The following is a 27317-nucleotide window of genomic DNA, read 5'->3' on the forward strand; positions in this document are numbered from 1 at the left end:
ATCTTAAATTTAAAATAAAAGACCGTCATATTTATAAATTTAAGACAAAGAATGTATTAATTTGACAAAGGCTTTTGTCTAAATTTAGTCTTTGACAATCTATTCAAACGGGGTGTGTAAAATTTGATAATTAATGATTCTTCTTTTTAGTTGCCCATTTTAGTAAATTAAAAAAAAATTATTTATATAAGATTTCAATCTTATCCTAATAATTAAATAACTGCATAAAATATAAGTAGTCAATAAGGTTATTTTAATAAATTAAGTTTCTAATAAATATTTTTTCTTAACGAAAAATATCAAAGTCGACATGATCAAATAATATGAAACGGGAGAGAGTATTCGAAAAGGGGAGTGAATTGTTTATATTTTGGAATATTGGGGTCGATTCATTAATAAAAAAACTTAACAAGTTGGTACCTGATATGAAAAATATAAAACAAGTGGGTGTTTAAAACGCATATTCTATAATAATGGGGGGTTAAAAGACAACAATAATAAAAGATTCTGGTCTTTGATGATCTGTTCAAACAACTTTGCATAAGAGAAAAAGCGCGAGGGCGAGAAAACGGAGAAGAACGAAATCGGAGGATCGGCGCCGGCGATTTACCTAGTTGACGCCACCGGCTGATAGTTGTCAACGGTTGTTTTGTTTCCGGTGAACGGATTATATTTCAGGTAAAATTGATCGAAAACTTTTTTTTTTTTGGTTCCGGTGAAGAAATAGGTTTTTTGTTGTTGCGTGATTACCTTGATTTTGATTCATTTATATTGATGTAGCAATGTTAAAAGGTTAGGATTGTTCATAGAGCTATTTTGTTTGATATTATATTGAAATTTATGTTAGTAGAAGTTGTTTAGGTACGGAATTGGTAAAAATTTCATTTGCTTGTAATTGTTTGTCTATTGTGAATCTTATGGAATCGTTTTTGTTCAATATTAGTGACATTATTATTCAAAAAAATCAGAAAATAGTTGTGGAATTTTTTTCTTTTAGTTTGTTTTGATTCTTACAAGCTGTATTTTGTTGTTGCTTGATACCTCGAGGACGTGTTAGTGTAGCTGATAGCTGCTTTTGCTTCCTTTTTTTCCTTCCTTTTTTTGGGGGATTTTTGGTAATTTAGGTGTTGAATGCTAAGTTTAGTTTAATTATTAGGTGATATTGGTTGTTTTGTATATTTGTTTGCAAGAGGTGGTTTGCATTTCTTTGCCAAGCCTTGTTAACACGAATTGCGTTTGGATTTTTCTGAGTTTTTGCAGTATTGAAAGATTGAAATGTCTGAGGGGGAAGCTAAGAAGATATCACGTCAAGATATACAACTGGTAAGACAATAGCTTAAATCATTGGTTTTATGCACTGCTTGTATGAAACATTTAAATGGAGAAACATGGACAGTGAGGATCACATAGTTGGACAGAACTTGTCCGGAACTGAGGTGTAGTTGTAATAGTAGAATGTCAATGGAAGAAATAGAGCATGCAGTTTTTGTTTACGCTTATAAATTAGGCATTTGATTGCACTTAAGTGCTTAGATAGGAATACTCTTTGTAAAAATTCTTCAGTTAATTCTGATTAAAGTATTTAATTCCTTAAAGAAGTTTTGCCTAACCATACATATCCATGTATTTATGTCTTTTTAATTTAAGAGACTGCCAGAGTATGTAATGTGGCTATTATTTGGAACTTCCTTCCTTTGTTGTATGCGGATGCCTAGGTTGTGTTAGTTATTCTTGTGGGCATTGTTTATAAGCCACTAGCCGTTGCCCTTTTGGTCAGTTGTGATAAACCTACCATCTAAATCAGTTAATGATCTCCATAATAACATTAACCATCTGAATCAAAGGAAGTATCTGAAGACATATTTTCTGGTTGCTGATAAGCACAGTGTTTTATATTGTAAGCAGCACCAGGGATTGTTGTATGTTTGGGTTTTTGGTGTGTATGGGGTTTGATTCCATGACCTTTGGGTTTGCTAATGAATGGGAAATGAAGAGACTTTGTCCCACAAAGGAAGGAGAAAAGAATTTTGTTAGGTATAAATGCAAAAGCACTTCCACTCTAGCTTTAAGAGTTGGGAAGATGGTATGCCCTTGCGCTATAGCTCGCTTGCTCGGCTCGACAACACACCTAATTTCTGAACAAATATCTCTTGTTGGCTATAAATTTAGAGGTTTTGCCTCAGATTTGATATATTGAGAACACAACAACAAGTGAGGTTTGGGGAGGGTGATGTGTACGTATTCTTACCCCTACCTTGCGAAGATAGAGAGGTTGTTTCCGATATATTCTTGGCACAAGTGAAGCATAAAGAAAATAGTGGAGAAAAGAATAATAGCAACTACAAATGATACGATAAAGGAAGCAAAAAAACAACAACAAGTAATAGTGAAATTTAAGAATACGATAGTAGGTGAATTACTAATAACACTACTGATAAGGGAAACTAGACCATGCTCGACTATCTATTAACCTTGCACCCTAATACTCTACATTTATATTCTCCTAGCTTAGGTCATGTCCTCGATATATTGAAAACACTGAAATTCACAATCCCCTTCCTCTTTTCTTCTGCATATTTTTCTAAAATAAAAGTAAGTGTCAAGTGTGATTTGCATTATTTTTGGAGTTCGCTGAAGTTCTGTAATTTGAAGTGCCACTGTTATAGAATAGTTTATTAAGTTCTATCATGGGAGGAATTGATCCAAAACCTTGGTTGACAATGAGGGGATTAAGTTCCTTAAGATTGTTATCTCTTGTATCCTTAACCAAATTAAATATAATGGCGAATATTTTATATTTTTAAACCAAGTAACAAATTAGAGTAGAAAATTACAAGGATTTTAGTTTCAGAAAAAAGGAAGTAGAAGACCACATAGATAAAGTCCACCAAAAACAGAAAGATGAAAACAAAAAAAATTAACAATCTTGAAGGAATTTAGTTTATGTTAATATTTTTTGTATTCATCTTACTTTTTGGTTTTGGGATACGAAAATCTTCATGGTTTTCTACTCCTATTCTGAAGACTAGAATTCTTGTGATTCTCTTACTCTGATTTGTTACTCGGTCTGAGGATATAACACTTTGTTGTTTTATTAAATCTTTTTAAGGGTACAAGAGATAACAGTGTGGAGTCTTAACAATCCCATTGAAACACATAAATGTTCTGTCAACTTCGGACTTCCTATCATAAAGTTTGTTCCTGTAAATCCATGACTTTAAGATGAATGATTCTGGATAATTGCTGGTATATAGAAGAGGCCACTCTTTTTCTCCCTGAGTATGATTTTAGATTCGCAACACACGGTAGTCACAAGTGCACAAGTTGTTACCTGTGAATTGTTGATTTTGTTATGGAAAATGTTCTTGTAACGTAACCAAATAAAAGGAAATATTTCAAGTTATATCTCAGTCAAAGCAACAGTTGAAATGGTAGAAAAAAGAAATATGAAGTTTTGCTTCCCTTTTGAAGAAGTAAGCTAAATTATCATAGACAGCAATAATCTTTTCATGGACTCACCAAGTGCTAGTTGACATTTTCTTTCAATTTCCAAAGGAAATTTGTCATAGAGAACAGTATTACAATATCTTGATAGACCTAGCCAATTTCTTGTAACTTTTTGTCTAGTTCTTATCGGAAATGGGATTATGAGGCCTAGCTTAGAAGCTCTCTGTTTTAGGTGCTGATGCAGTTGATACTTCCAAATTTGTTATAGGTTTCTAATTCTGTGTTTGCAGGTTCACTGTTCATGCCTTGCGAATATGGTTGTTCTTTAGCTGTTCTTCTACGATAGGGTTTGTCTTGTTATAGTTAGAAATATGGAACTTCTTTATCTGTTGTTGGTGTACCACAAATTTTGCATCTTTTAATTCGTTCTTACAGGTAAGGAGTGGTCTTAACATAATTATGAAGTTATTCCTTGCTGTATAATTGCTCACATTCCACATGCATTTCTTTCCCAACATGGCTTCTTTGATGTCAGGTGCAAAATCTTATAGAAAGATGTCTACAGCTTTACATGAACCAGGAGGAAGTTATCAGAACCCTCTTAGATCAAGCAAAAATTGAGCCTGGTTTCACTGAGCTTGGTTCGTCCTTTCTCTTCCCAACATTTTGTTCCTGTTTTTTGCCGATGCTATGCTAGCATACTATCATATCATCTCAGATGTAATTTTGGTATTCCATGACTTGGAAGGAAGGAAAAACATACAAGCTATGACCTGATATATAGATAAACTAGGATTCAATGACCAGGAAAATGAAAAGACTACTAAAAATTGTCCTGTTATCAGAATTGATCTAATGAAGATGACAGAATTGTTAATAATATATTTTTTTCCCTTTCAATGACAAACACTCTGTTCACCACTTCACCTACTTCTATTTTATTGGAAGAATTAGTAACTAGAGAAACTCTAATTTTTAGACTGACGTTTGATAGAACTGAGGTATCTGAAATTTTATTTTTCTTGATTCGTCTGGTCAATATCCCATTTCTTAAGATCTGTAAGCAACATGTGCTATGCGCTCCACGTGTCTCTTGCAGAAGAGATAAATCTGACATCTAGATATGTTTCCAGTATGGCAGAAGCTTGAAGAAGAAAACCAAGAATTTTTCAGGGCATATCATGTACGGTTGATGGTGAAGGATCAGATAGAGAGATTCAATGATTTGCTTGAGAGACAGGTTGAGGCAATGCAGATGATTCCAACACGACCAATCCCTAATGGATCTCAGATTCGTCAAAGTAAGGAATAATATCTTAGATTGCCATGTTGATCTTCCTGGAGATAATTATTCTGCTGGTTTTTCTTTTCAATTGCATTGTAAAATTTATGATGATTACCTCCAAGCCTAACAAATTTCTTTTGAAACTTTTATTTGCTTGAACATGCTTTCTGTTTTTGAATTGAATTATTAGAAAACTAATTGTGGCTTATTAGCTATAGATGTTTTCAACACAATCAATCCCATCTAATGGATCTCGATTTCGCAAGGCGTAATCTCAGATTGCCATGTTAATCTTCCTAGAAATAATTATTCTGCTGGTTTTTTCTTTTAAATTGCATGGTAAAATTTATGATGGATTCCCTCCAAGCCCAACAAGTTTCTTTTGAATTTTTATTTTCTTTAAAATGCTTTTTGTTTTTGAATTGAATTGTTAGAAAACTAAATGGCTTATTAGCTTTAGAATGAATAATTGTGTGAAAGGTTTAAGAGATGAATTGGCTGAGAAAAATGTGAATGTCTGTGGAAGGAGTATATTACAAATGAGAAAGAAAGCACATGAGGATCTGTCTTCTGGTTCTAAGGCTGCTTCTAATATGAGACTCCGAATACTTGTTGAATTTGGAATTGTAATGGAATTGATTGCTGAATTTTGATACATAAAATGATCTAGAAATGTGTAGACACAGTAGAAGCAAGAGATTAAAATTAGACTTCTCCTCACCGTAGCATAGTATTTTGTTTTTGATGCTTTAGGATTGTAAATAACAAAACTCACCCCTATATACAGGGGAAGCCTATCCCAAATAGCATCGGATTCAAATCCTACTTTTATGGAAATAATAACTAGGGAACCCTTAAACTAGGAAAACATGTAAAAATAGTATCAAACTTCTTTCTAAAATTAGCTAACGAAAATAAGGGGAAAATTGGCAAATTTGCACCCAAAACCCACATGAGTTCATCTCATATTTGGACTCCATATTGTTGTGATTTTCAGCCTTTGTTGGGCGAAGATTCAGCACACCTTGGGCTGAAATTTTGGCTCTTTTTTGTTCTTGGGCTCCATGTAGTCCCTCCACTTGATCTTCATGTGGCTCCAATATATCGGCTCTTGGAGTCGAACTTGGACCATGAAATATTGTAAGGCGTAGCACTTAGTCCACTTGTTATAATTCTTGGGCTTTTCTTCCACAATAAACATCTTGATTTTTTCATTGAATCCATCAACTTTATTGGAGGTATGCTATAATGAATGCTATCAACTAGGCTCTTGAATTCATGATTGCCTTGATCACGGTCAATTTTATGCATTTATGCTAAATCTATTTTGCTAATTTGGGACTTAATTTCGGGGACGCGTGTGCTTCTTGCTTAAAGCCCAGGAGCAGTGTTACTTTTTTTCCTTTCAGTTAAAAAATACTGCTTCTTTCAATATATGATATATGATATGATGATAGATTTACTACTTTTCAGATTCGAGATTAGCTGAACTACATTCCCTAAATTCTTTGTTGATTGTTTGCTTACTTCCGCCTCCTGCTGTCCCTGTGGTTCATAGATTGTACTTTATTCGATTTCTCTACTTATGTGGTTTCGATTCAGCAAGACCAAAGAGATGTAGTAATTTGCATATTTTACTAATATGATATACTTTGGACTGCTGGTGCGACACTGAAAATAAAATCTCATGCTTGATTATGCATATCATTTCATCAGTGACTTGTTGAATAAGGATGAAAGTTATCTGATGACTGTTACACTTCTACAGTTCCACCGAACTCAACATGTCAAGCAAGAGATCATGCTGGACCTCATGTCAAGCCTGAGAATGTGCACCAGACTGTTAATGCAAATTTATCTCAAGTGTACGCTAATGGTGCGTCCTCGCTTCAACCATGTATGCGAAGTGCTATTGATGTGTCTGCTCATTCAAGGAGAATTGATGCATCCTCAAATATGCTATTGGCTCAGAGCTCAAATTTGGGAATGCTGCAAAGTGCGAGAGGGGGGATGATCAAGTCAGAAGCTGGATATTCAGGAAATTTACCCTTCATGTATGGTACTGAGACAAATATCCTCGAAACTCATCCTGGAATTACAGATCCATCTGTATCATCTTTCAGCAGTGTAGAATCAGATTCACAACCAGTAAATGAGACTGTGTTGGATGCTGATTCATCTTCATTTGGTTTCTTGGGGCAGATACCTCGAAACTTTAGTTTGTCGGACTTAACAGCTGACTTTTCCAACAGTTCTGGTTTGTGCAGCCCCTCTCTTAGTTAATATTTCTCTTAAGTGCACATTCTTATCTTTGAGTTCTGTCATTTGTAGATATCTTGGAAAGCTATTCAGGATCAGCCTTCCTGGCAACGGATGTTAACAATTTATTCTTAGATCCACAAGATAGGAGAGAACATCAAGGTTAGTTGTGTGGCATGTTAATCAATTTCCTAAACCTGGTAGGTAAGTAGTTATATCGATGCCTCACATTTCAGCAGACATTAAAAGGTTGGATGCTATATCTGAAGGCTTGACGTTTGAAGATTTTGCCAGTGATTGAGTGAACAATCAGATGGTACCATCTTGTCTTGATTTCAGAATTCTGGTTAGGGTGTAAAGTATAGTAGCATTCCAGCCAAATGTCCATAACTGATAAATCTGTGATTCGTTCTATATTTGTTATCAACATAGATAGTTTTCAATCTATATGCACTCTTTGTTATATAGGTGCAACACATTTGACGTTATTTCCTTTTTGTATGATTGCTATTATTGCAGGTCCAATGGCTCCTGGTCTCAGAAGGTTTTGTAAATAGGATTGCAAAAGGAAGTTGCTTTGACACCTTTTGAAGACACATTAGTTTGTCAGTTTCAAGATACTCGTTATGGTTGACATGTCTGTTGCTCTCGTGTAAACACAAAATAATCTAAGCAAAAAGCTCTTGGAAATGGTTCTCCTACTTTTTTTTTTTATCTCAGAAAGAAAGCATTATTTTGTTTTGAGTTTTGTGAATAGGGTTGTGGTGATTGATGAATTAGATGTGATGTATGTATGTATTTATTATTTTTTTCAAAAGGTCTGATGTATTTTTTTTCTTTCATAAAATGACCTGAAGTTGTGCTTCATGACTTGCATCAATTGTTAAGACATTTGTATATAATTATGCCAGTTATAGGTGTTTCTTCTTCACATTGGCCCAAGCCTTCAGGGACATAATTATCTGATATCTGTGTTGATGGAAAGTAGAAAATACTCGTTTATTAGTCGAAGTGTGCACAAGTTTGCTCAAACAAGTTATGTATATATGTCTTGAATTGCCAACCAAAAGGTATAGAAGCAACAAAATGGATGGCAAAATGCCATGAACTCTTCAATTTTGCCTATAAATCAAAGTGAGAACTCCAAAGAGAGCAAAATTTATTACATTGTATAATTACCAGATCACTCAAAATCAAGTTCATTTTGAACCAACTTGCAAAAATCAAATAAACCCTTGAGATGAATTAAACGACGCGACAAGCGCTACAATAGAAAGTGCACATAAGCTTGGGATCAATTCCACAAACTTGCTTAATCTTCTATGCAGGCCCAGTCTTGAGTGCATAGTCTAAATCATCTATCAAGTCGTTGACATCTTCAATACCAACAGATATTCGAACCAGGTCCTCAGTAAGACCTCTAGCTTCTCGTACTTCAACAGGTATGCTCGCATGGGACATGAAGCAAGGCAAGCTTATGAGTGACTTGACACTTCCTGCAAATGTTTGAGGACACCATATAACAAGTTTGGATAGCGAACAAGGAAAATGCAGAGGGAAGAATGGGAATAATAATGGCATCAATGAAGAATAGTTTTGAATCAAAAAATGAAACAAAAGATCTTTTGAAGCATGAACACAAGAGGTCATTTGATGAATCATTTGCGTCACTTAGTACCGTGCCATTGTCCTGTGGACAAGTTCAAGTAGTCAAATGGTTCCAGTGTGTCGAATGCACAAAAACACTTTTTGATTTCCATGTATATATTTACAAGCAAGAGACGAGTTATTACTCACGATCTTTTTTCTACATCCCCATTTGTTCCCACCCCTAGTGCAAAACAAAATCTACAATCATAACAACCCGGATTAAAGCTGAAATTCTAATCCCCGCCTAATACTCATAAAAACAACCAAAAGACATGAATAGCTGTCTACGTTCATCTCTCTTGCCATGGGAAGTGTTCTATGGATGGCAAAAATATTCTCGAGTTGAATTGAGTTGGATACGAAACAGTACGACACACTATCTCCTTGTCTTTCTGTCAGATTTATAGAGTAAGAGGCTCCACATCTAGGTTATTTTGCCTATGCTTCTTATTGGTAGTTCGGTCCTTCCCTATCCTTGATTGCACTAGTTTCAAGGAATATAGCCTATGCTTCCATCTTTTTTCTGCATTGCTCATTCTTAAGGTTTGTTATCAGACGTGGTATTCAAAGAGCAACATTGTTTTGATACTTAAGGTTTTCATCCTTTAGAATATGGTTTCTGTCTTACCAAAGCAAAAAGAATATTGCACGTTTACTATAATCAACAGGGAAAAGAGAGAGAAGGCAAACATCATTAGGAATTGTATAGTTTGATAGGAAAATATGATCTTAAATATAGGAAAATATAATTGAGCATTAAGATGAAACTAACCAAAACTGACAGTAATACTGAAATACTTGGTAGCCTCAGCAACATGCTTAGAGAGTGCCAAAGAACCTGTCAGGAAACTCAGCACCGATCCTGCACCCGTAGCCTGCAAATTGATCAACATTGAAACAATAATAAGTTTCAAGGGAAAGCTTCATGGTGGCAGGACACCGAATACCATAGCGCCTTCGTTCAATTTCCCAGAAAAAACCACATGTTTGAATACCTGAGAGAAGTGCAAAGACCTCCCAGGATGGTTAGGAAGACCTGCATAGTTGACCTTTTTCACTCGTGGATGGGAAGATAAAAATTCAGCAATTTTTTGTGCATTCTCCTGCAAGATATTGAAATTATTTGGTTAGATGAAGGTGATGTGACAGTTTTACGAACCAGCGTAACTTCTCTGCATAATATAAAGATGAAGATGCAGTGGTATGCATGCCATAATCATGAAAATATATAGGGTTAAGAATAATAGATTAACAAAGGCGCAGGAAGGCATATATGTTTCTAGAAACAGTGGTGGAACAACTAATTTCACCACAAAATAAAAGAAAAACAAATAAAATTAAACCTGTTGTTTTTCAACACGAAGAGCCATTGTTTTGATTCCTCTTAAACAAAGCCAACAATCAAATGGCGCTAACCCAGCACCTTCAGCATTTTGTAGGAAGTACACCTCTTTCGCTAAGCTGGTTAAGTAGGAAAATTTATAAGCAAATTATTAAAAGGACACTTGAGATATTCAAAGAGAAACAAAGCATCAGGCATCACTTACGTTCAATCCGCTACACATAACTAACTACGGATTTTCAGATATAGACTTGTCAATGAACTCTGATATTTTAGACTTAATTTTATCAACAAAAAAAAAGTTGATTTTTAAGCTTCATGGTCAATTATAAGAGCAGCCAGTGCATTCAGGAAAAGAATTTCAGTGTCACCAAGTATTGAACAATTTTGTGCATTGCAGGGCCTATAGGGTGCTGCATAAAGAGGATTTCTTGTATACGCCTTAGACATTTGGAAGGGATCCATTTTTGACTTGCACACAACCCTGAGTAAGTATACTAAAATTCGGTGAAGGCTCACCCTCAGGAGTCGGGACTCAGAGAAGGCCCTTATTCCATGTAAATTATGTGAGTTGCAAGACAATAGTCATTGACATCCTTTCTAATCCAGTCCAAAGAAAATAGAACTCTTATTTTTACGAAAAGTAGAATCAGAAAAGGAAGCATGACGATATCAACATTTTCTACCTATTGTTGAACATTTCTAGAGTTTCACTATGGGTTGGGTAAGTGATTCATTGCAAGAGAAACCAATAATGCGTCTATCAAAAACTCGCGTTCACTATAGTCAAGCTCCTAATGTGATTATTGGTTTAGGTCACCAAAAAAGACTCAAGAAACTAAGAATATACAACCATAAGATCACAATAAATCAAAATATGAAACATATGTGAAATAGAGGAAACACCTTTCTCCTCTGACGGCAAGTACACCAGCCATGAGATCACTATGACCGGATATGAACTTAGTAGCAGAATGCATCACAATATCTACAAAACCATGGACAAGTAAGCCAACATCCCATGCATGTTATTGGAGAATGTTCCAATTAGTGGAACAAAAAATATTTGCACAATACCTGCTCCGAGCTCCAAAGGATGGGACAGTACTGGGGACATAATGCTGTTATCTACCAGCACAAGAGCCCCATGTGCATGAGCGATCTTGGCTATTTTCTGGAATAAATCAGAAGAGACAACAATATGAGACAAAAAATCATTGTCTTTTGAAGATCATTACATTACTATCTATCAGCTACAGTAAAAGCTGAAAATTGTACATGCATAACCTACTATACCAATGTAAATTACCCACACGAATATCACAAATTTGTTGACGAGGGTTGGTTGGGCTTTCCAGCCAAACAAGCTTTGTCCGTGGTTTAATCACAGAAGCAACCTCATCTAAATTAGTGGTATCCACTCGCCTGTACAAATAAGGTGACAATCAAAATTCTAATAACCAGATTGAAAACAATGTTACACTGATAAAAGAGATGCCAACTTGACCACGATCCCGGCTTTTGGAACAACTTGTGAGAGCAGCCGATCAGAACCACCATATATGTCATCCCCGGCAACAATCTCCTCACCTATAAAATCAACAAATTGAAGCTATTCTTTTGCTAACTATCATTTGCCTGCCGAGATGTCAAGAAAGAAAACACTAGCATGACTCGAACTAAGATTCAATGACTCATCCAACAAGAAAGCACAACCATCTTAAATGAGCAGAACAAACTTTCAAGGAGGTCTTAATCAAGTTTGTTGCATAATTTATCTGGTATGCACATATTCAGATTTTTCTAAACAAATGCATAGCGTGTACAACTTTTAGAAGTACCAGCTTTGACGAGACGAGTTACAGCTGCCAAGGCGGCCATTCCACTGGTAAAGCAAAATGCTCGATCTGCTTTCTCAAGCTCTGCAAGAAGCCTGAAAATTTTCAAAATGCGGTAATGGTATTGATAACAATAATGTTAACAGATGAACTTTGAACTATTAGCAGTACACAGTTTAACTTACTTTTCCAACGCATCCCTTGTTGGATTTCCACTCCGTGTATAATCATATTGCCCATTTTCGGTCGCTGAAGGCTGCAGAAGGATGAAGAAACAATTAAAGCTAAGACAAGCTCTTTGTTACTTGTGCCTATGGAATTGTAGTTCTGGGATCTGTTGCTGAAGGCTGAATAGTTTTTAAAAAAAGGATCTGAAGAGACAATTAAAGCAACAAAGAACTGATGAAATTGTGTTGTCAAAAGAGAAAAGGAGAGAGGAAATGGTTATTTAACAATGTACAAGAGGGATTCTTATATAGAAGTATTGAGTACATGAAACAAGGAAACTTTCTTCTGATAAAAAATATTCTACACAATATTCTTAATAGCTCTCATTCCCAACCATTAACGCAACATTATCTATTAATGGTCACATCCTGCTGGAGCTTGAGGCCATCTTGGATCACAGAATTTTTGCAAATCTCAAAGGTGAGGAGTGGGTTAAATGGTTCAGTTGTCCTCTTAAACATGATTCATGAGGATAAGAATTGTTTTAGGATGGGTGCAGCCAGTCATGTGCCAAAATTACCGTTGCAGACAGAAAAACTCGTCAAAGGAGTTAGTTTATTGGATGAAAGTGTGGTCATTTACTCGAGTTAGTTAAACCATCCCAAGGTCTGTTGGAGGTCCTGGAATTAGTAAGCACTCTCAATTGCATTGTATTCATTTGGTTTGCTTTAAAAGGCATGGCCATACTGGGTAAGCCAAACGCAAATCCCCTCTTTGTTCATTCTTCTTTGCAGCAACTCGTTCAGGATATTTTCTTCTTCGAGTTAGTTAGAGTTCAGTGACATGCTCTCTCAGTTTGATTGAGCTTATTCCCGTTCCTTAGTTTTAAGGACTTCTCCTACCTTATAAAGGCTAACCACTTAGCTTTATAAAGGGTGCCTACTCCTATCTTCCTAATTTGGCCCTTTTTCTTCATGAAAGATGAAGACAATAACTCTTGCTCTGCTTAAATGCGCAAGGAAACGGGCACTTTTCCTATAACACCTACTACTTATGAAGGGTCTTTTACATATACACAGTGCAATACATTTTCATTTTTAAAGAAAAAAGATTTGCATTCCACTGCCAATCTTTTTCATAGTATTGTGAATGGTTCAGGAAAGGTGGGTCAATGATAGTGGTGATGTGGACGTTACATGGAGAGCAATAGAAGACATGCTCAAGACACAAATGGAAAAGAAAAGAAGTGAAGGGACGTTAAAATTTGTGTTCTCTTTTTGGTCTTTACTCTTTTGCATGTAAAACTAACTACCATTCTTATCCTTGTTTCACATTATAATATTTACAAATAGGTTCATGTATTAATCCAATATATTGCACAAAACCTTCAAATATTTTGACGATTTACATCTCATATAAATATAGTAGAAACAAGTAACTATGGAGCATTGATTGCAAAAAATTGCACCATTAAATTCTTCCGAAATAAAAATGCAGCTTTACAATGTATTATGAAATTACATTTCACAAAGTTTCTTCAAAACTTACTTGCTTAAAAGTAGATGTTTGATACAAGGGGGTACTTAAGGCACCATAAGGATCAAAATCATTACTGAAGTTCATCAACATTGTTGAAACACTTGGCTCTTTTGCTTCCCTAGCCTCAACTCGAGGAGGTAGTTCCACCATCTCTGCCATCAATCAATACGTACTATTAGCTCAAAGATAAACCCAGAGAATAAATCTCGTTTATCCTTGTCTAAAAGTGGATTTGGTACATACCACCCATGCATTCGGCAGCAGCACTATCAATCAAAGCTGATGCAGTGAGATCCATCTCTTTGTCTCTTGAGCAATTCAGTTGGAATTTCTTTTCTATTAGAATTCCCTTCCCATTCATGCACCCAAATGTCACTGGAAAGTTTACAGGCAATTTACCCTACACATTAGCACAACATTCCATCAGAAGCAACACTTTTGCCACTTGTTTGGCTGCTCAACAAGTAAGAGCAAAAACAATCTATCACATTATTCCATCTAAGTTTAGCAAGAGCCCAAAACATCAAGAAGGTGATGCCTTAGCTTAAACAAGAGGTATAGTTTGGGTGAAATACCAACCAAAAATTACTTTTTACAGTGCACATTCTTGATGTAAGGCCACAAAAAGCAAAACAATTGTGTGAATCTCATAGAACCATAAAGATGATAACTTTCCAATTTTTCAAGCTTAAATTGCTCTACTTTAGACATTCTTAACTTCCACAAAAGAAAATTAGAGAGCCCCAACAAGCAAAACAACTTTGTGAAGCTCATAGAAGCACAAAAATGATAGCTTTTCATTTTCAAGCTTAAATTGCTCAGCTTTTACCCTTTTTGATAAATATGGTGTCCGAGCCCGCTTTCACACATCTCGACTAATTTTTCAAGAGACCTACCACTTCCTAGGTAATTCACACTAAAGCTAGAACAAATGTGAAAACTAGTATTTTGAATTCTCAACTTACTTCGTTAACCACCAGGCCGTTCAAAACCCCTGATATCCTTAAATTGCTCAACTTTAAACATTCTTCACTTACACAACAGAAAATTAGAAACACCCAATAAGCAAAACAACTGTATGAAGCTCTCAAAGCATAAAAATCATTAAAAAAATCCAAACTTTTTTCAATTTCTCGAGTCAAGATTGAATAAAGATTACAACCCAGTTCAAGATTTCTCCATTTTTTTCTACCACCCAAAGATTTTTACACAAAAAAGACAAAAAAAAAATTACACCATACAAATCATTTTTCGCTAACCTGAGTGGTTGTGTTGGTAGGCAGAGACGTGAATGGCTGCTTGAGAGACAGAGAACATGCCATTTCAAAAATTGTCGTCTTCTTCAATAAGGGCCGAAAAAAAAAAAGTGGTATATATACTCTTGGTGTAAATTATGTAGTATACTAATTAATTAATTACTTTTTTTGATATTTTCCTTGAAATATATTTATTTAATTTAATTTCAGACTTTTTTTCTAAAAAATAATTTTATCTCTTTGAGAGTTTCATCGAAAACTATACTTTTATCCTCTTCAAATTTTTTGATTGTTGACTCTTTAAATAGAAAGTCATGTTAGGACTAGTAATATATATATACTATTAAGAAGAATACGATCAAATTAGTGATTATTTTTTAAAGAAAAATATTAAAATTGTAAAATGTTTACAAGTTTAATTCCTTTGATGGCCAAACCTAAATAATTGTAATAGGTAATGGACCTGTTTTTGAACAAATTATATCATAAAGAAAAAATTTAGTCAAACATGGTCTAGATCATAGATATCTGTCCTTTTAACAAAATAAAATAATGGTGTTATCCAAATTAACTTGCACACTCTTTGATTGTTTCCGCAAATGCATGTTACCTCCCACCGAGTCGTTAAAATGGGCTTAACCCGTGAGACCGGTCCAATTTAACCCTTGAATTAAGTGGAGTTGGACTTAATTTTTTGGTCTATTTAGAAACGAGACTTTTTAGTTCAGTCTCATTTGGCCCACTAGCCTTGTAGCCCAACCCACAAACCTTTGAGGCCAACCCGTGAACTATGAATATATATATATATATATATAATTAAGTAGTATTTTATTTGTAAATATTTTATCAATAAATATGTTAAAAACATAAAAAAATCAAAGTCTTTTAAACTAGCTTGTTTTTTGTGGGAGGAATGGTTGAATGATCAATATTTTTCCGCTAAATCTTACGTTGATTATCATGTATTTTGGTAAGCATTCACCGAATTGTGAGATTCATAAAAGTATTCTGTAAGTATTCGCTCAAGTTTGTGATTCATTAATGAAAATTTGTATGTATTGATGCCTAGTTACATTCAATTATCTTAAATTCTCATTTTAAGAAAGTAATATTTTTAATTATTTTTGTTGAAGGGCCAACCCGTGGCCCGCTTAGGGCTGCTATTTTATTGACCCTTTAACTAAAAGGGTCAACCTACCCCAACCATTTAACTCTTTAGGCTTGGATTGAGTTGAATTGGGTCAATCCATTTTGACAGCTCTACCTCCCATCAAAACAACGTATTACGCAAAGAATGCACGTGATCTTTGCCAACGGGAGGCAAGCAAAGGCCTTCCTGTAGCAGCTGTAAACCTAGTAATCAGCTTGATTGTGATTCCTGGCATAGAGCAAAATATGTAGACCATAGCTAGACTTGCATTTTCTTTTGAAGACTCGGATGGAGAAGCAAAACAATAACTATCACGCCTCAATATCAAACAAGTTGGATTCACGAACAAAAATAACTTTGTAGAAAGACCAAAAGCAAAGTGGAACAGAGGTTCTTAAAATATGGAGAATTGAATCCCATATGAACCATATATTTGCCTCAGCCAAGAACTGAGTGTTTCATTTTTACAAGAAAATGATCCAAAACATACTTAGGCTCAGAGAAACAGTGACTATTAAAGAAAAATTAGTTTACAATGCAGTTGACAGGCAAGTCAACTGCCGCGACTAAATTGAGAATGTAAGGAAACTTTAATTTCTACGAGGGTGGTTTAGGACCTTCGCCTGGACCTAGTTATTCTTCTTGTGGAATTGGAAGTATCAAGGCTTTGATCACTTCTACTACTGCTCTTAGCTCTGGATTTAGTGGCACCTGCAAATTAGAAGTGTTAATGTTTGTCCATCCCGTTAGAGAAACAAGTTGCAAAGGATATAGAGCGTTGTAAAGAACCTCTGGTGCGACTTGTAGGGGATTGAACTTCATTTTCATCAATTACTGAATCAGTCACCTCACTTGAAGCATGAGAGTTTGCTTCTGACTCAGCGCATGCTGGTTCTGAAGGTGAACATTCTGTTTGCGCTCCCATTGATGGATTAGTGACTTCAGAATCTAGTACATGATTAAGAAAATGAAGTTACAGAAGATTCAAGATAACTAAATGAGGCACTGTTCCCGTCCCTTCCCATTATAGATCATAAGAAACGGAACAGATGCAACAATCCTGCACCATGTTGGCTATACTTATTTTGCATATACAGTTTGTACATTGCCACTAGTCTCTTTATGTATCTCCAGCTATCTTACCATATGACTTCAGAGCTTTTTTAGTCAGTATCTACATCTTCAATGTACCAAATTCTGAAAAGCTCCATCAAATGATTTTTATGGTTTTTTTAATAAAAAAGTTCTAGTGAATGATCAACTATTTATATAAGGTATTACCACGAATGTTAACAACTGCTACGTCATCTACATTGTTTTAAATTTTTTTGGCGGAACGAAAACATAAATGACCTGTATAAATTAAAGAGACAAGCAAGAGATAAATGCTTTCACTTCCATACGAGATGTTTTGCAGATGACTTGTTAATGTTCTGTAAAGCTGAGGTGAGATTAATACGACTGATTCAGCAAGCTTTTGCCAAGTTCTCAAATGCTTCTGGTTTGCAAGCAAATTGTGATAAAAGCTCTCTGTACTTTTCAGGGGTACAGCCAACTGTTAAACAAGAGATTTTAAGTCTATTGGGCTATAATGAAGGTAGTTCTACCCTTTAAGTATTTGAGCATTCCTTTGTCATAAAAAAAAACTCACAATTAGCCAATCTATGCCTGTGGTGGATAGAATTACAGAAAGAGTGAAATGCTGGACATCCAAGTAATTTACTTATGCTGGGAGATTACAATTAAATTAAGTCTGTGGTAATTAGTAAGACATATTGGGCACAAATGTTCATTCTCTCTAAGAAGATAATGAAACTAATTGAGCAAGTGTGCAGAACCTACTTATGGACTGGATCCACTGGTACCTCCAAAAGAGCCTTGGTTTCTTGGAAAAGGTGTGTCAACCTAGGAGTGCAGGGGTTTGAATGTTATGCACTTAAGTGGCTGGAACAAGGCTGATATACTTTAGCTGTTATGGGCTCTAGCTTCAAAGGAGGACTGTTTGTGGGTCAAACGGGTACACATATATTATATGAATAATGAGGACATCAGTTCATGTCAAATCCCCTCAAATGCAACATGGGTTATCAAGAAGATAATGGAGGCAAGAAGATGTATCTTGGTTGTCACTTCTATTCAGGGCAGCCTGAGTGATAGCCTGGAAAGAGTGGTCCACAACAAACAAGTTCAGCATTAGAAGTATGTATGCAGCTTTGAGACCACAGTAGCCCAAAATACAATGGAGAGTGTCAACTCATCCTGCAATTCCTACACCAGCAATTACCAGCTGTTGATAGACCGCAAAAATTTGGTATAGCGATTCCTAATGTTTGTGTATTCTGTGCTCATCCTTTGGAAGTCTGACTCATTTAATGTTTGAATGCCCAACTACTCACGCACTTTGGAGTAGACTGTTAAGATGGGTGGGTGAATATAGGACTATTGGCAGCTGGCAAGAAGAGGTAGCTCACACAATTGATTGGGCTAAAAAGAGATCTGGGAGAGGGGGCATACTCAGTAGACTATTTGCAATAGTGGTTACAGTGATATGGAGGGAAAGGATCTAAATGCACTTTCAAAGAGGTCAGTTCCAAATTGATAGAATATCAAGAGAGGTTGCAATCTACATACATGCAAGGGGAGCAAGACAGAAGAAGTGACAAGATTGCCTCCAACAGTCGAACCATATGCCTTAAGGCAGGCCTATAGTTGTCTTTCTTACCATGTTTTGTTGATTGTTAGATATAAGCTTAGCTCAATGTTTTCCTTCAGCACCACTCTGTTTTAGTCCCTACGGTGGTGCTGCTTTAGGCTATAGAGTTGTGAGAAACAGGGGTCTAATCCTGTTTAGCATTATAATTTTTGCAGTTTTGGTAATCAATAAAAGTACACTTCCCAAAAAAAAAAAAGAGACAAGCATGAAGCTCTGGGTGGCCTCCACCATAAAAATGTTCAAAATGAGAACCTTGTAAATAAAACATGAAATAGTAATAACTTAATGAACAGTAAATAAACTTGGAGAGAACTACCTTCAGAAATTTCAGATTCATTGATTTCCTCTTCTTCTTTTACAGTCACCTTGATGCTCTCCAAGCTCTCAACTTTCTGTTGGTGGCTTTGAGCATTTTTGGCAGTAAGTTCTTGTTCCTTCCTCTCGATGTGGTACTTATTCAACTTTTCTTCAAACTCCTCAATGCATGATTTGAGTTCAGGTTTAGCGAACTTCTTGCCCTAAATGAAGATATTCAAACAGACAGATAAGGCTTTAACACAGTGAAATGAATTCCCAAGAACTGCCGAAAACTAGTCCAAGCCTTGTGATGCCACAACAAATCTTACCTTGTTGATAATAGTTCGAAAATTATCCATCACAGAGTCTTCAGATAAGGCATGTTCATAAGTCTTAAACAACTCTATCAACTTTCTCATGCTTTTATCAGTGTACGATAGCTGAGACAGGCAATAGGAGATGTATTCACATAGCCTAATATCTGCATAAAAAAGGATGTTATAACATGCAGAAGTTTATCCGGTGATAATTCAAATAGCAATCAGAAGCTAATCTATCCACTATAGTCTCTTCATTTAAGGTCTCCTAATTATAATTTTCTTTTTGATTTTTGCATGATACTCCTAAAAACATGGTAAACATGCCTGACATAACAGACAGAAAGGTGAGTACAAAATCAAGTATCTGATGAAGCATCCACAAAGCCTTGGTGCTAAATACTGAAAGTCTGGCAACTCCTCAATCAATCTCAAATAAGTATATCATCCTCCTTTAAAGCTTGCAGAAACACGACTCAAAGTAGACAACCTCTGGATCTTTGAAATGTAGCGCAAGCAGGGATTATCAAGAAAAAATATTGTAAAATCTAAAGCTATAGCAGTGGAGCAAGGTGGCATCATGATTTATCCACAAAAATGTGAAACCTCACCGAAAGTTGTGGAAAATCTCAATGCAAAGTTTACAGTTAAAAAAAAAAGAGACATCCATGTTTTCCAAGTATATGCATTCAAGACCAAAACTAGGGAAGAAATAGACTTTCCGATTTCCGACTAACTTCTTTAATTAGCATAGTGTAAACTTACAGAACAGATATCCTTGCAAAATGCAAACCACAAGTACCCCATACATTTTCTCTCCTAAATTATTGATCAATAGTTGACAATTTATAGTTAGATCAAGTACACAAATTCAATAACACATCAAAACTATTTTCAAATTCCATACCAGTAACTCCACTGAATCTATTGCAAAGCTTTTCTACAAGAGCTTCCATTTGCTTGTCCTAAAAATACATATAAACATTTCAGTCAATCCTATAGAAAGAGCCAAAAAAGAATGTCAAATTCATGGTACCTTCTTAATTGAAGCAATTAAAAATTGCATGATGTTGCAGAAAGATTCTTCCTTCAAGTTCTGGACAGATAACTTCCCAAGGATATCTGGAAGTAGGTTATAAACTGGATTGTTCCCTGTAAACATTAAGTGTAAAGAAGCTCAATAGTAGAAAGACTAGAAAAGATGAACTTCTTTATTAGGAATTGATGAAAGAAAAGTTGGGTAGACATTCTACCTTTCTTTGACAACTCATGAAAGAAAAGTTTGGCAAGATTTGAAATTCTTTCATCTTCATCTTCCAAACAAATGGCCATTTCATTTATATAACCTTTCACCTAATAATGGTAGACGCAAGTCAAGATGACAAAAATTCTACCACATGAAAGCTCAGTATAAATGATTGATAATCCAGTCAAACCTTCATCATGTCATTCAGTATCAGATGAGAAAGAACCAATACAGCATTCTTCCGCACAGAAACTGATGGATCTCTTAATCGTGCATACATATTCTCTGTCCATGGCTCTAAGAGATTAGGAAAACGAACTGCCAGATCTCCAAGAGCAACAGTGCAATTTGATCGAACTGTTTCAGATGGTGCATTCTCCACAACAGTGAAAAGAAGCTGGAGATTTGCTTCACTAGAATGTAACATAGACACATGTTTAGAACTTTTAACAAAAATCTTATGTAATAAAACAAGAAAAGAGGAATTGAGAAAAAGCCTAACCAGAAGTCGACATCAATTATCATAAACCGGCATAATGCAAGCATTCCAGATGCTTGTAGTTCAGGGTACTGGAAGAGATACAGAAGATATGTCAGTATCCATTAAATGATGTTGGATTGAGACTACTGATTCAACAATGAAGTAAACTGTCCTTGGGTATACTAATAAAGTTTGGAGGTTCTCTTTTCTTCGATGATAAAAGTCTAGAGCCACAGCATCCAAGTAACATATCAATAGAACACGAAACCAACATTTCACATTTGAACTCCAAAGCGACAAAAAATTTATTAACTTAATCTGAACAAAAAGTGCATCATTCACAGTCGGTGGAACTGCCTTTCAAATTCATACTGGTCCATCTGATTATGGAGATTCATGTGAGTTAAACAAGGAGCGAAAAACAAAAGAGGTCCGTATAGTTCCAGTGTTTGAAAGCACAAAAACATAGACAGTATAGGCATAACAATTACCTTCTGCATCAAACTGTAATTCCTACAGAGTTTAGAAAGAAAAGGTGCGCAATGGCCAATCAAATTTCTTTCACAGGAACGTCCTGATACAATTTCTTTCTCTGCTCTTTCAGATAATGTATCGAGGAATGCATCTTCAGAAGCTGCTAGTCCTAGCTCTGCATTGATACCATTATCCTGCAAAAAAGAAGAACAAATGTTATAAAGTATTTAAAGTTTAAAATGGGTGCAGACTTTATCAAAAATATCAATTTGCCTCAAGAGCCTTCTCACCTTCGGTGGACCAGTATTATCTGTGGAATCACCCTTATCCTCCGTAATCATTTTCTCTCTCTTTGCTTTATCTTTCTGAATCTTGCGGACCCAAGACTCAATGTAAACCAATTGATTCAAAGCTACATGGCTTACAACAAAAAGAAGCCTGCTGAGTTTTGTCACTTGAACTGTGGTTAGCATGTTGGAGCTACCATTTTGGAGCTCATCCCCTCCACTGCAATCAAATACAGATCTAAGAGCTTTCTTCACCAGATCAGCAGCCATTTTGTCAGGATACGGATGGATAGTATATATGGAAGCTATTGCTCTATCTGCAGCAGCATACCATATATGCTCAGGAAGCCAAAATCCAGTAACTAAGCTTTCTAAGATACTAAAAACCCGATTTCCGTTAGTGTTTAACAATTTTTTCTTGTCCTCTTCAGACAGCCTCTGAAGAGCAAGGCATGCTGTCCTAGCAAGTAAAGGTTCCACTTTTGCCCAACGCCCAAAGCCTATGTCAATGATGTCTTGTAAGTGAGAGCTGAGAACAGAATTTGATGTTTTTGCTGCCATGCATAAAATAGATAAAGCACCACGACTTTGCTCTGCAGTTGTTCCAGCAATATTGAAACAGAAGAAATCCCATAATGCTGACAACTGCAATATTAAAAGAATTAATATTAAAGTTATCCTTTAGCTTTAGGAAAAAAAGTTAGATGAGTTAGGCATCAGATAAGTAAAGGTTATCCATTTGTTATGACAATGAGTTAATTGACGTTAAGCCAAAGTGAGTTAAGCAAAGGCGATATAGCTTATTGAAGTCAACAGAGTAGTCACTTTCCAATCATGCCAGAGATATTACGCTGTTAGCACCATTCTTTTTCTTTTTAAAAAAAAAAAAGATATTAACACCACCAATTTTGTCAGTTTGCAGTTTTTCTAACACAATAAATTTACAAAGCCTTTAATCCTCGTCAAGTCTTTAATATGTTGTTAAGTAACCCTAGCTCTTTATTGATATCAAGTTTCATATTATATGAAAGACGATTGCTTCTTCTCAAATACTAAATTTATAGGTCCAAGCTGGAATGAAGGATAAATTACACTTTTTATTTGATATAATGATTATCTTCAGCCACGCTACAACAACAACATACCGAGTAAAATCCCACTAAGTGAAGCCTGGGGAGGGTAGATTGTACACGGCCCTTACCACTACCTTGTGGAGGTAGATTTCCACGCTAAAGTGTTCCAAATGAAATGCACATTGTAACACTTAACCCATCGCTTTCTAGCTCATGCTTAACAACAATCTCTAAAGCTACTAAATCAGCACACATCACCCAGTACCAAAATAAACATCTGATATTCATTTCCTAAATATAATTGAGTAAATTAAAATATGACATGTGCTCTCCACCATGAACTCCTCAAAAAAATAAATGCAACCATTCTACCATGCTTCAAAACAAATTTATAACTTCTTGAGTCATGCCTCACTAGATTTCTTATTTAGCAATTCAAAAGAATAAACAATTGGAATGAGTTTATAGATTACATACTGTGCTGCTCGTCAAGTCGCCCTTGGACATTAAGGCTCCAATTAAGAACTCCAGTGAAGCAAGATCTCCAATATTTGTATCGGTAGCAAGATTCAAGAGATTTTTAGCAGTTTCCTCTGGGCTCTTCCTTACATATATTGTAATAAAAGCATTCTCAACAGCTTCATAAATTGCTTTGTCTTGTGAAAATACCTGCAGATGTGCTTTATCAGGTCAAAATGTATAATAGTCCTCATCGATAAAACATATTGAAATCAGCTGTTGCTCCGAATATATAAAGTTAACATACCAGTGGCAACATTTTCCGGAGGCAGGCTTCTGAACCATCTATTTGGAACTGTCTGCATCTCATCAGTAAAAGAATTGTGTTCTCCACATCTGTGGCAGAAGAGGAAGCCATTAATTGGACAAGGGTTGGCATTGTGGCGGACACACAATTGGAGAATCTCAAGCCTGCCTCCAGCGATGCAACCAAGGTCCTTGTTTGCTCCAAATTCCCAAAATCTGGCACAGAATCGTCTGTCTGGCCTATCATATCTTCCTCATGAGGCAAGCAGCTGTCTGTCAGACTGTCAGACTGTTCCTTGTTCATCTCTTCACCCACATTGAGGACCTCCCCATCTTCATTGCTAATTTCATCACAGGAAGACAGTCCATCCAAAACACTTGTTGGCTGAGCCTTCGGTCCTAGGTCATCTAACTTTTTCTTGTATTGTTCTAAGGTTGCTTCAAAAGATGCTGCTCGAAGCTGGGGTCCAAAGGGATTGTGCTGCAACATCATAATAAGTAAATTCAGTGCAGATTTTCTGACAATTGCACTCTTATCCTCTAACCTCCCAGCCGCTACTTCTGCAACCTCATTCCACATGCCAATTGAAACTGAATGTTCTTCACATAATTCAGCCCAGACCTGAAGCACTCGACTCCTTGTATAGGCTGACACATCCCTACAACGTTCCAATAAAATTTCCAACATGGCCTGCTTGGTTCGGAGACGAATCGATTTAGAACTCACTTCACCTTCACCGTCGTCGAAAGCCTTCATTACCAACTTACCCAACACCCCAACAAGAGCATTTCTCATCTTATAAGATTCACCTCCAAAATGTGGGATTAATAAGCCAATATTAGTTGAGATCAACTTAGGCATTCTATCAGCGAGCTCTACAAGAAAGCGCCCAACATTTTCAGCCCCTACTGTATCCTTCACATAATCTTTCGGGGCAGTCCTTCCTATCTCTCTGATAAGAGAAGAAGCCATGCTACCATCAGCATACTTCTTTTCAGCCCAAGCAACTGCATCAGCCAAATGGGAAACTGCAAAATCTAATTTGTGAACCAGGTGCAAAATTGAAGCACATGATTGTGCAGCATAGTGGTATTTGGTAGCACATGTCCCGATTATGCGAGTCAAGGCGTCTTTTGTGTCTGAATCTTTTAAGACTGCCGCATTCTCAAACAGCGAAAAAGCATTCCTGCAGCAATCCACATCATCAGATTGAGTTACTACTTTGATCCACTTAAAGATAATCAGCTCAACAAAAAGAAAGAAAAGCCCTTACTTCACAATGAAGGACAAGTAATTTTCATCGGGATCCGATGATCCAAACAGCATCGAGAGGTTGATCTCTAATGAATTTGCAACTGAATTCAGTATCCTTGCCCGTTGTGGCTCCCAATTCCATGCACTAACAAGTTGCTTCTTTCGACTACTAGCGACCACCTAGAGCCAATCAACATACTATCAATTGCCCTTGAAATTTCAGTATGAAACAAAAAGGAACATATGCTTTCAAGAAGAGCTATAAAGAAAATAAATACACACAAGGACATCACAAAATCAACTAAACTCAAAATCTCTAGTATCCCTTGAAACTCCGCCTGGGATCATTTTAGTACTCCCTTTGTTTCAATCTGTTTCACTTACCTTCCTTTTTAGGTTGTTTCGAAAATAATGACTTTTTCCTAATTTGGCAATTCTTTGATTTCAACCTCATGTGTTGCATGTTTGAGACCACAAAATTAAAGAGCATTTTGGTACATTATACATCTTTAAGACTACAAAATTCAGAAGTATTCTTTACATACTGAAACTTGGAGTCAGGTCAAACTAAGACAAACAAATTGAAACGGACGGAGTAACAACCTTTAATCATTTTTAGTATCAACAGGATTACAATATCCCTTGCCCGCAAGAATACACATTTATACATGCAGTTGAAATTGACTAAAAACAGTAAATTCATTATAAGCATTTCATAAAATTGCACTCCTTGTGAGTATACTACATGCATCACACACACATACTATCAGATAAAGAAAGAAATTTACTTTTGTACTGTTGTTAGAACTAGATGTAGACTCCTCAATGAGCACAATGTGAATGAGGAAGAAAGTGTATATTTTGAAAGCATTTCGATATGATGCAACTCTATCAGCAAGCGAACACTCATCCTCCTCACTGTCATTCTTCTCTTCATCAGCATTTCCATCCTTCTGCTGAGATACCCTCAAGAGGGAATCCACAGTGGGGAGCAAAACACTGAGGTTGGACCTAAGAGACTCCACCAAATTGAGCTTACACCCTGGAGTAAGACAAGAAAACTCCTTCACCAGTGAATACACACGGTCAAACACATCATGCTCCTCCACACAGAATAGCTCTTTGTCCGATAGGTCAAAAGAGACGCCTGTTTAAATTAAAAAAATTAGAGAACCAAGTAGAAAAAATCGAAAAAAAATAAGAACCCAGTTGCCGAAATCGAAAAGGAATGAGAACCCAGTTGCCGAATTCGACAAAAGAAGAAGAACCCATTGTGAAAAATTGAAGAGCACGCAATAGGTAAGTTCAAAAAAAAATTATAAATTATCGAAAATTGACCTTTAAGCTGAAACCCAAGAACAGAAAAGAACAAACCTTTGACAAATTCTTCCAATTCAGAAGGACGGAGATTGCTCAGTGAAGTGGGATTTTGAACTGATAGACAGTTGCTATCGGAGTCTTCTTCTTCCAGAGAGTATAAATTTGGGGGAAATATGAAAGGTGGAGCCATTTTAGAGAAATGGGGTCAAAGATTTGAAGAATTTCTACAGAAAATAATGGTGTAAACTTCCTAGATCGGTTAGATTTTTGAATTCACAAAAGCTTAAGCAGAAGGAAGAAGAAGAGGTTCTGGGAATGAGATGAGAAAATTTGAAATGAAAAAAGAACCGTAGGGGAGCGGGAATACAATATCATTTATGTTTCGGGTTCGAGTTCTAATCAGGTTACGAAACTTTACATAAATTTGAAATATTTATGTAAATTTAATTTAATAGAATTTCAATATAATTATCGAATAATAGATGGAAAATCAAAAAAAAAAAAGTCACTCATCTTATTTTTTATATTTCTTAGCTTTTTATTTGGATATTTTTTAAGCGTCACTTTTAACATAAAATATTATATTCCTTAAGCTTAAAATTCGAGACATATGGTTAAGATTGGATAACATTATTATTAATTTTTATTCATCCTAATTTCTATTATTTTCTAAACACAAAAGGCTATTTTCTTTAGGGGTATTCTAATGGTAAATGTTATATTTTTAAGACTTAAAAATTCAAAATATTTAATTAAATATCATCATTTAATTACATCGCATCCTAATTTATACTATTAAAAAAAGGAAAAAAATTTCATATATGGTAAATGTATTTGATTAAATAACATTATATGGGTATAGTTTACCTAATTACATTATATGAGTATAGTTTAGTTATTAAAGGTGTCTTTAATTTTGTATATAATTTTTTTATTATTATTTATACAATTCTATTTTAAAAAGTTGTTTGTAACTGAAGCATTAAATATGGTAACAATAAATCAAGATAATGCCACAATTTTAGGGAAACGTCCTTTTTTTAAGCTAAACGTTCAAATTCAAAAAAAAAAAATCATACAGCCATTGAAACAAAAAAATTATAATTATTTTTTTGCTCTTTGTGAAACTGAAGTTCAGCAATTTTTGCAATCAAA

At 35.6% G+C, this 27317-nt stretch overlaps 3 protein-coding genes across 9 annotated transcripts; 1 reads left to right on the plus strand and 2 right to left on the minus strand.

Annotated features, from left to right (window-relative positions):
- Nucleotides 1-469: 469 nt before the first annotated feature.
- LOC101268817 (uncharacterized) lies at nt 470-7922 on the plus strand. 6 transcript variants are annotated; one of them, XM_019216091.2, is made up of 9 exons: nt 525-678; nt 1261-1323; nt 3738-3882; nt 3983-4088; nt 4581-4748; nt 6501-6989; nt 7064-7153; nt 7228-7307; nt 7511-7922. In XM_019216091.2, exons 4-8 carry the CDS (start codon nt 4019-4021, stop codon nt 7290-7292), a joined length of 882 nt encoding a protein of 293 aa, XP_019071636.2. In that variant the 5' UTR covers nt 525-678; nt 1261-1323; nt 3738-3882; nt 3983-4018; the 3' UTR covers nt 7293-7307; nt 7511-7922. The 6 variants fall into 6 exon arrangements, with proteins under 6 accessions (XP_010312107.2, XP_004249225.2, XP_069146612.1 ...); XM_069290510.1 differs by having other exon boundaries at nt 7231-7307; XM_010313805.3 differs by lacking the exon at nt 3738-3882 and having other exon boundaries at nt 470-678; nt 7231-7307.
- Nucleotides 7923-8078: 156 nt separating this feature from the next.
- LOC101265082 (cystathionine beta-lyase, chloroplastic) lies at nt 8079-15233 on the minus strand. Of its 2 annotated transcripts, none has more exons than XM_004249164.5 (13): nt 14788-15233; nt 13772-13928; nt 13538-13680; nt 12007-12077; nt 11825-11916; nt 11486-11573; nt 11297-11408; nt 11061-11157; nt 10890-10971; nt 9985-10102; nt 9637-9744; nt 9414-9516; nt 8079-8487 (listed from the first exon to the last, which is right to left on the minus strand). In XM_004249164.5, exons 1-13 carry the CDS (start codon nt 14848-14850, stop codon nt 8312-8314), a joined length of 1410 nt encoding a protein of 469 aa, XP_004249212.1. In that variant the 5' UTR covers nt 14851-15233; the 3' UTR covers nt 8079-8311. The 2 variants fall into 2 exon arrangements, with proteins under 2 accessions (XP_004249212.1, XP_069146609.1); XM_069290508.1 differs by having other exon boundaries at nt 14494-14802.
- A 1092-nt stretch (nt 15234-16325) lies between these two features.
- On the minus strand, nt 16326-26536 carry LOC101258510 (condensin-1 complex subunit CAP-D2). Its single transcript, XM_010313807.4, has 16 exons — nt 26217-26536; nt 25631-25989; nt 24862-25022; nt 23589-24774; nt 23300-23491; nt 21753-22394; nt 21480-21656; nt 21010-21077; nt 20698-20920; nt 20515-20614; nt 20298-20413; nt 20169-20226; nt 19274-19425; nt 18964-19165; nt 16724-16882; nt 16326-16645 (listed from the first exon to the last, which is right to left on the minus strand). Exons 1-16 carry the CDS (start codon nt 26350-26352, stop codon nt 16545-16547), a joined length of 4032 nt encoding a protein of 1343 aa, XP_010312109.1. The 5' UTR covers nt 26353-26536; the 3' UTR covers nt 16326-16544.
- Nucleotides 26537-27317: the final 781 nt, after the last annotated feature.

This window comes from Solanum lycopersicum, chromosome 10, assembly GCF_036512215.1.
Source record: "Solanum lycopersicum chromosome 10, SLM_r2.1".
In the NCBI taxonomy this organism is placed as follows: domain Eukaryota; kingdom Viridiplantae; phylum Streptophyta; class Magnoliopsida; order Solanales; family Solanaceae; genus Solanum; species Solanum lycopersicum.

Bases quoted from the DNA above. Each gene is read 5' to 3' on its own strand.
- LOC101258510 (XM_010313807.4), bottom strand. From the start codon at position 26,352: ATGGCTCCACCTTTCATATTTCCCCCAAATTTATACTCTCTGGAAGAA. The intron at 25,990-26,216 runs GTTTGTTCTTTT...TAATTTAAACAG, and splicing joins ATTGGAAGAATTTGTCAAAG to GCGTCTCTTTTGACCTATCG. The intron at 25,023-25,630 runs GTAAATTTCTTT...GATTGGCTCTAG, and splicing joins GTTCTAACAACAGTACAAAA to GTGGTCGCTAGTAGTCGAAA.
- LOC101265082 (XM_004249164.5), bottom strand. From the start codon at position 14,850: ATGGCATGTTCTCTGTCTCTCAAGCAGCCATTCACGTCTCTGCCTACC. The intron at 13,929-14,787 runs GTTAGCGAAAAA...GCTAATGTGTAG, and splicing joins CTACCAACACAACCACTCAG to GGTAAATTGCCTGTAAACTT. The intron at 10,103-10,889 runs GTGTTTCCTCTA...CTACTTAACCAG, and splicing joins CTTGCCGTCAGAGGAGAAAG to CTTAGCGAAAGAGGTGTACT.
- LOC101268817 (XM_010313804.3), top strand. From the start codon at position 1,276: ATGTCTGAGGGGGAAGCTAAGAAGATATCACGTCAAGATATACAACTG. The intron at 1,324-3,982 runs GTAAGACAATAG...CTTTGATGTCAG, and splicing joins CACGTCAAGATATACAACTG to GTGCAAAATCTTATAGAAAG. The intron at 6,990-7,063 runs GTTTGTGCAGCC...TGTCATTTGTAG, and splicing joins TGACTTTTCCAACAGTTCTG to ATATCTTGGAAAGCTATTCA.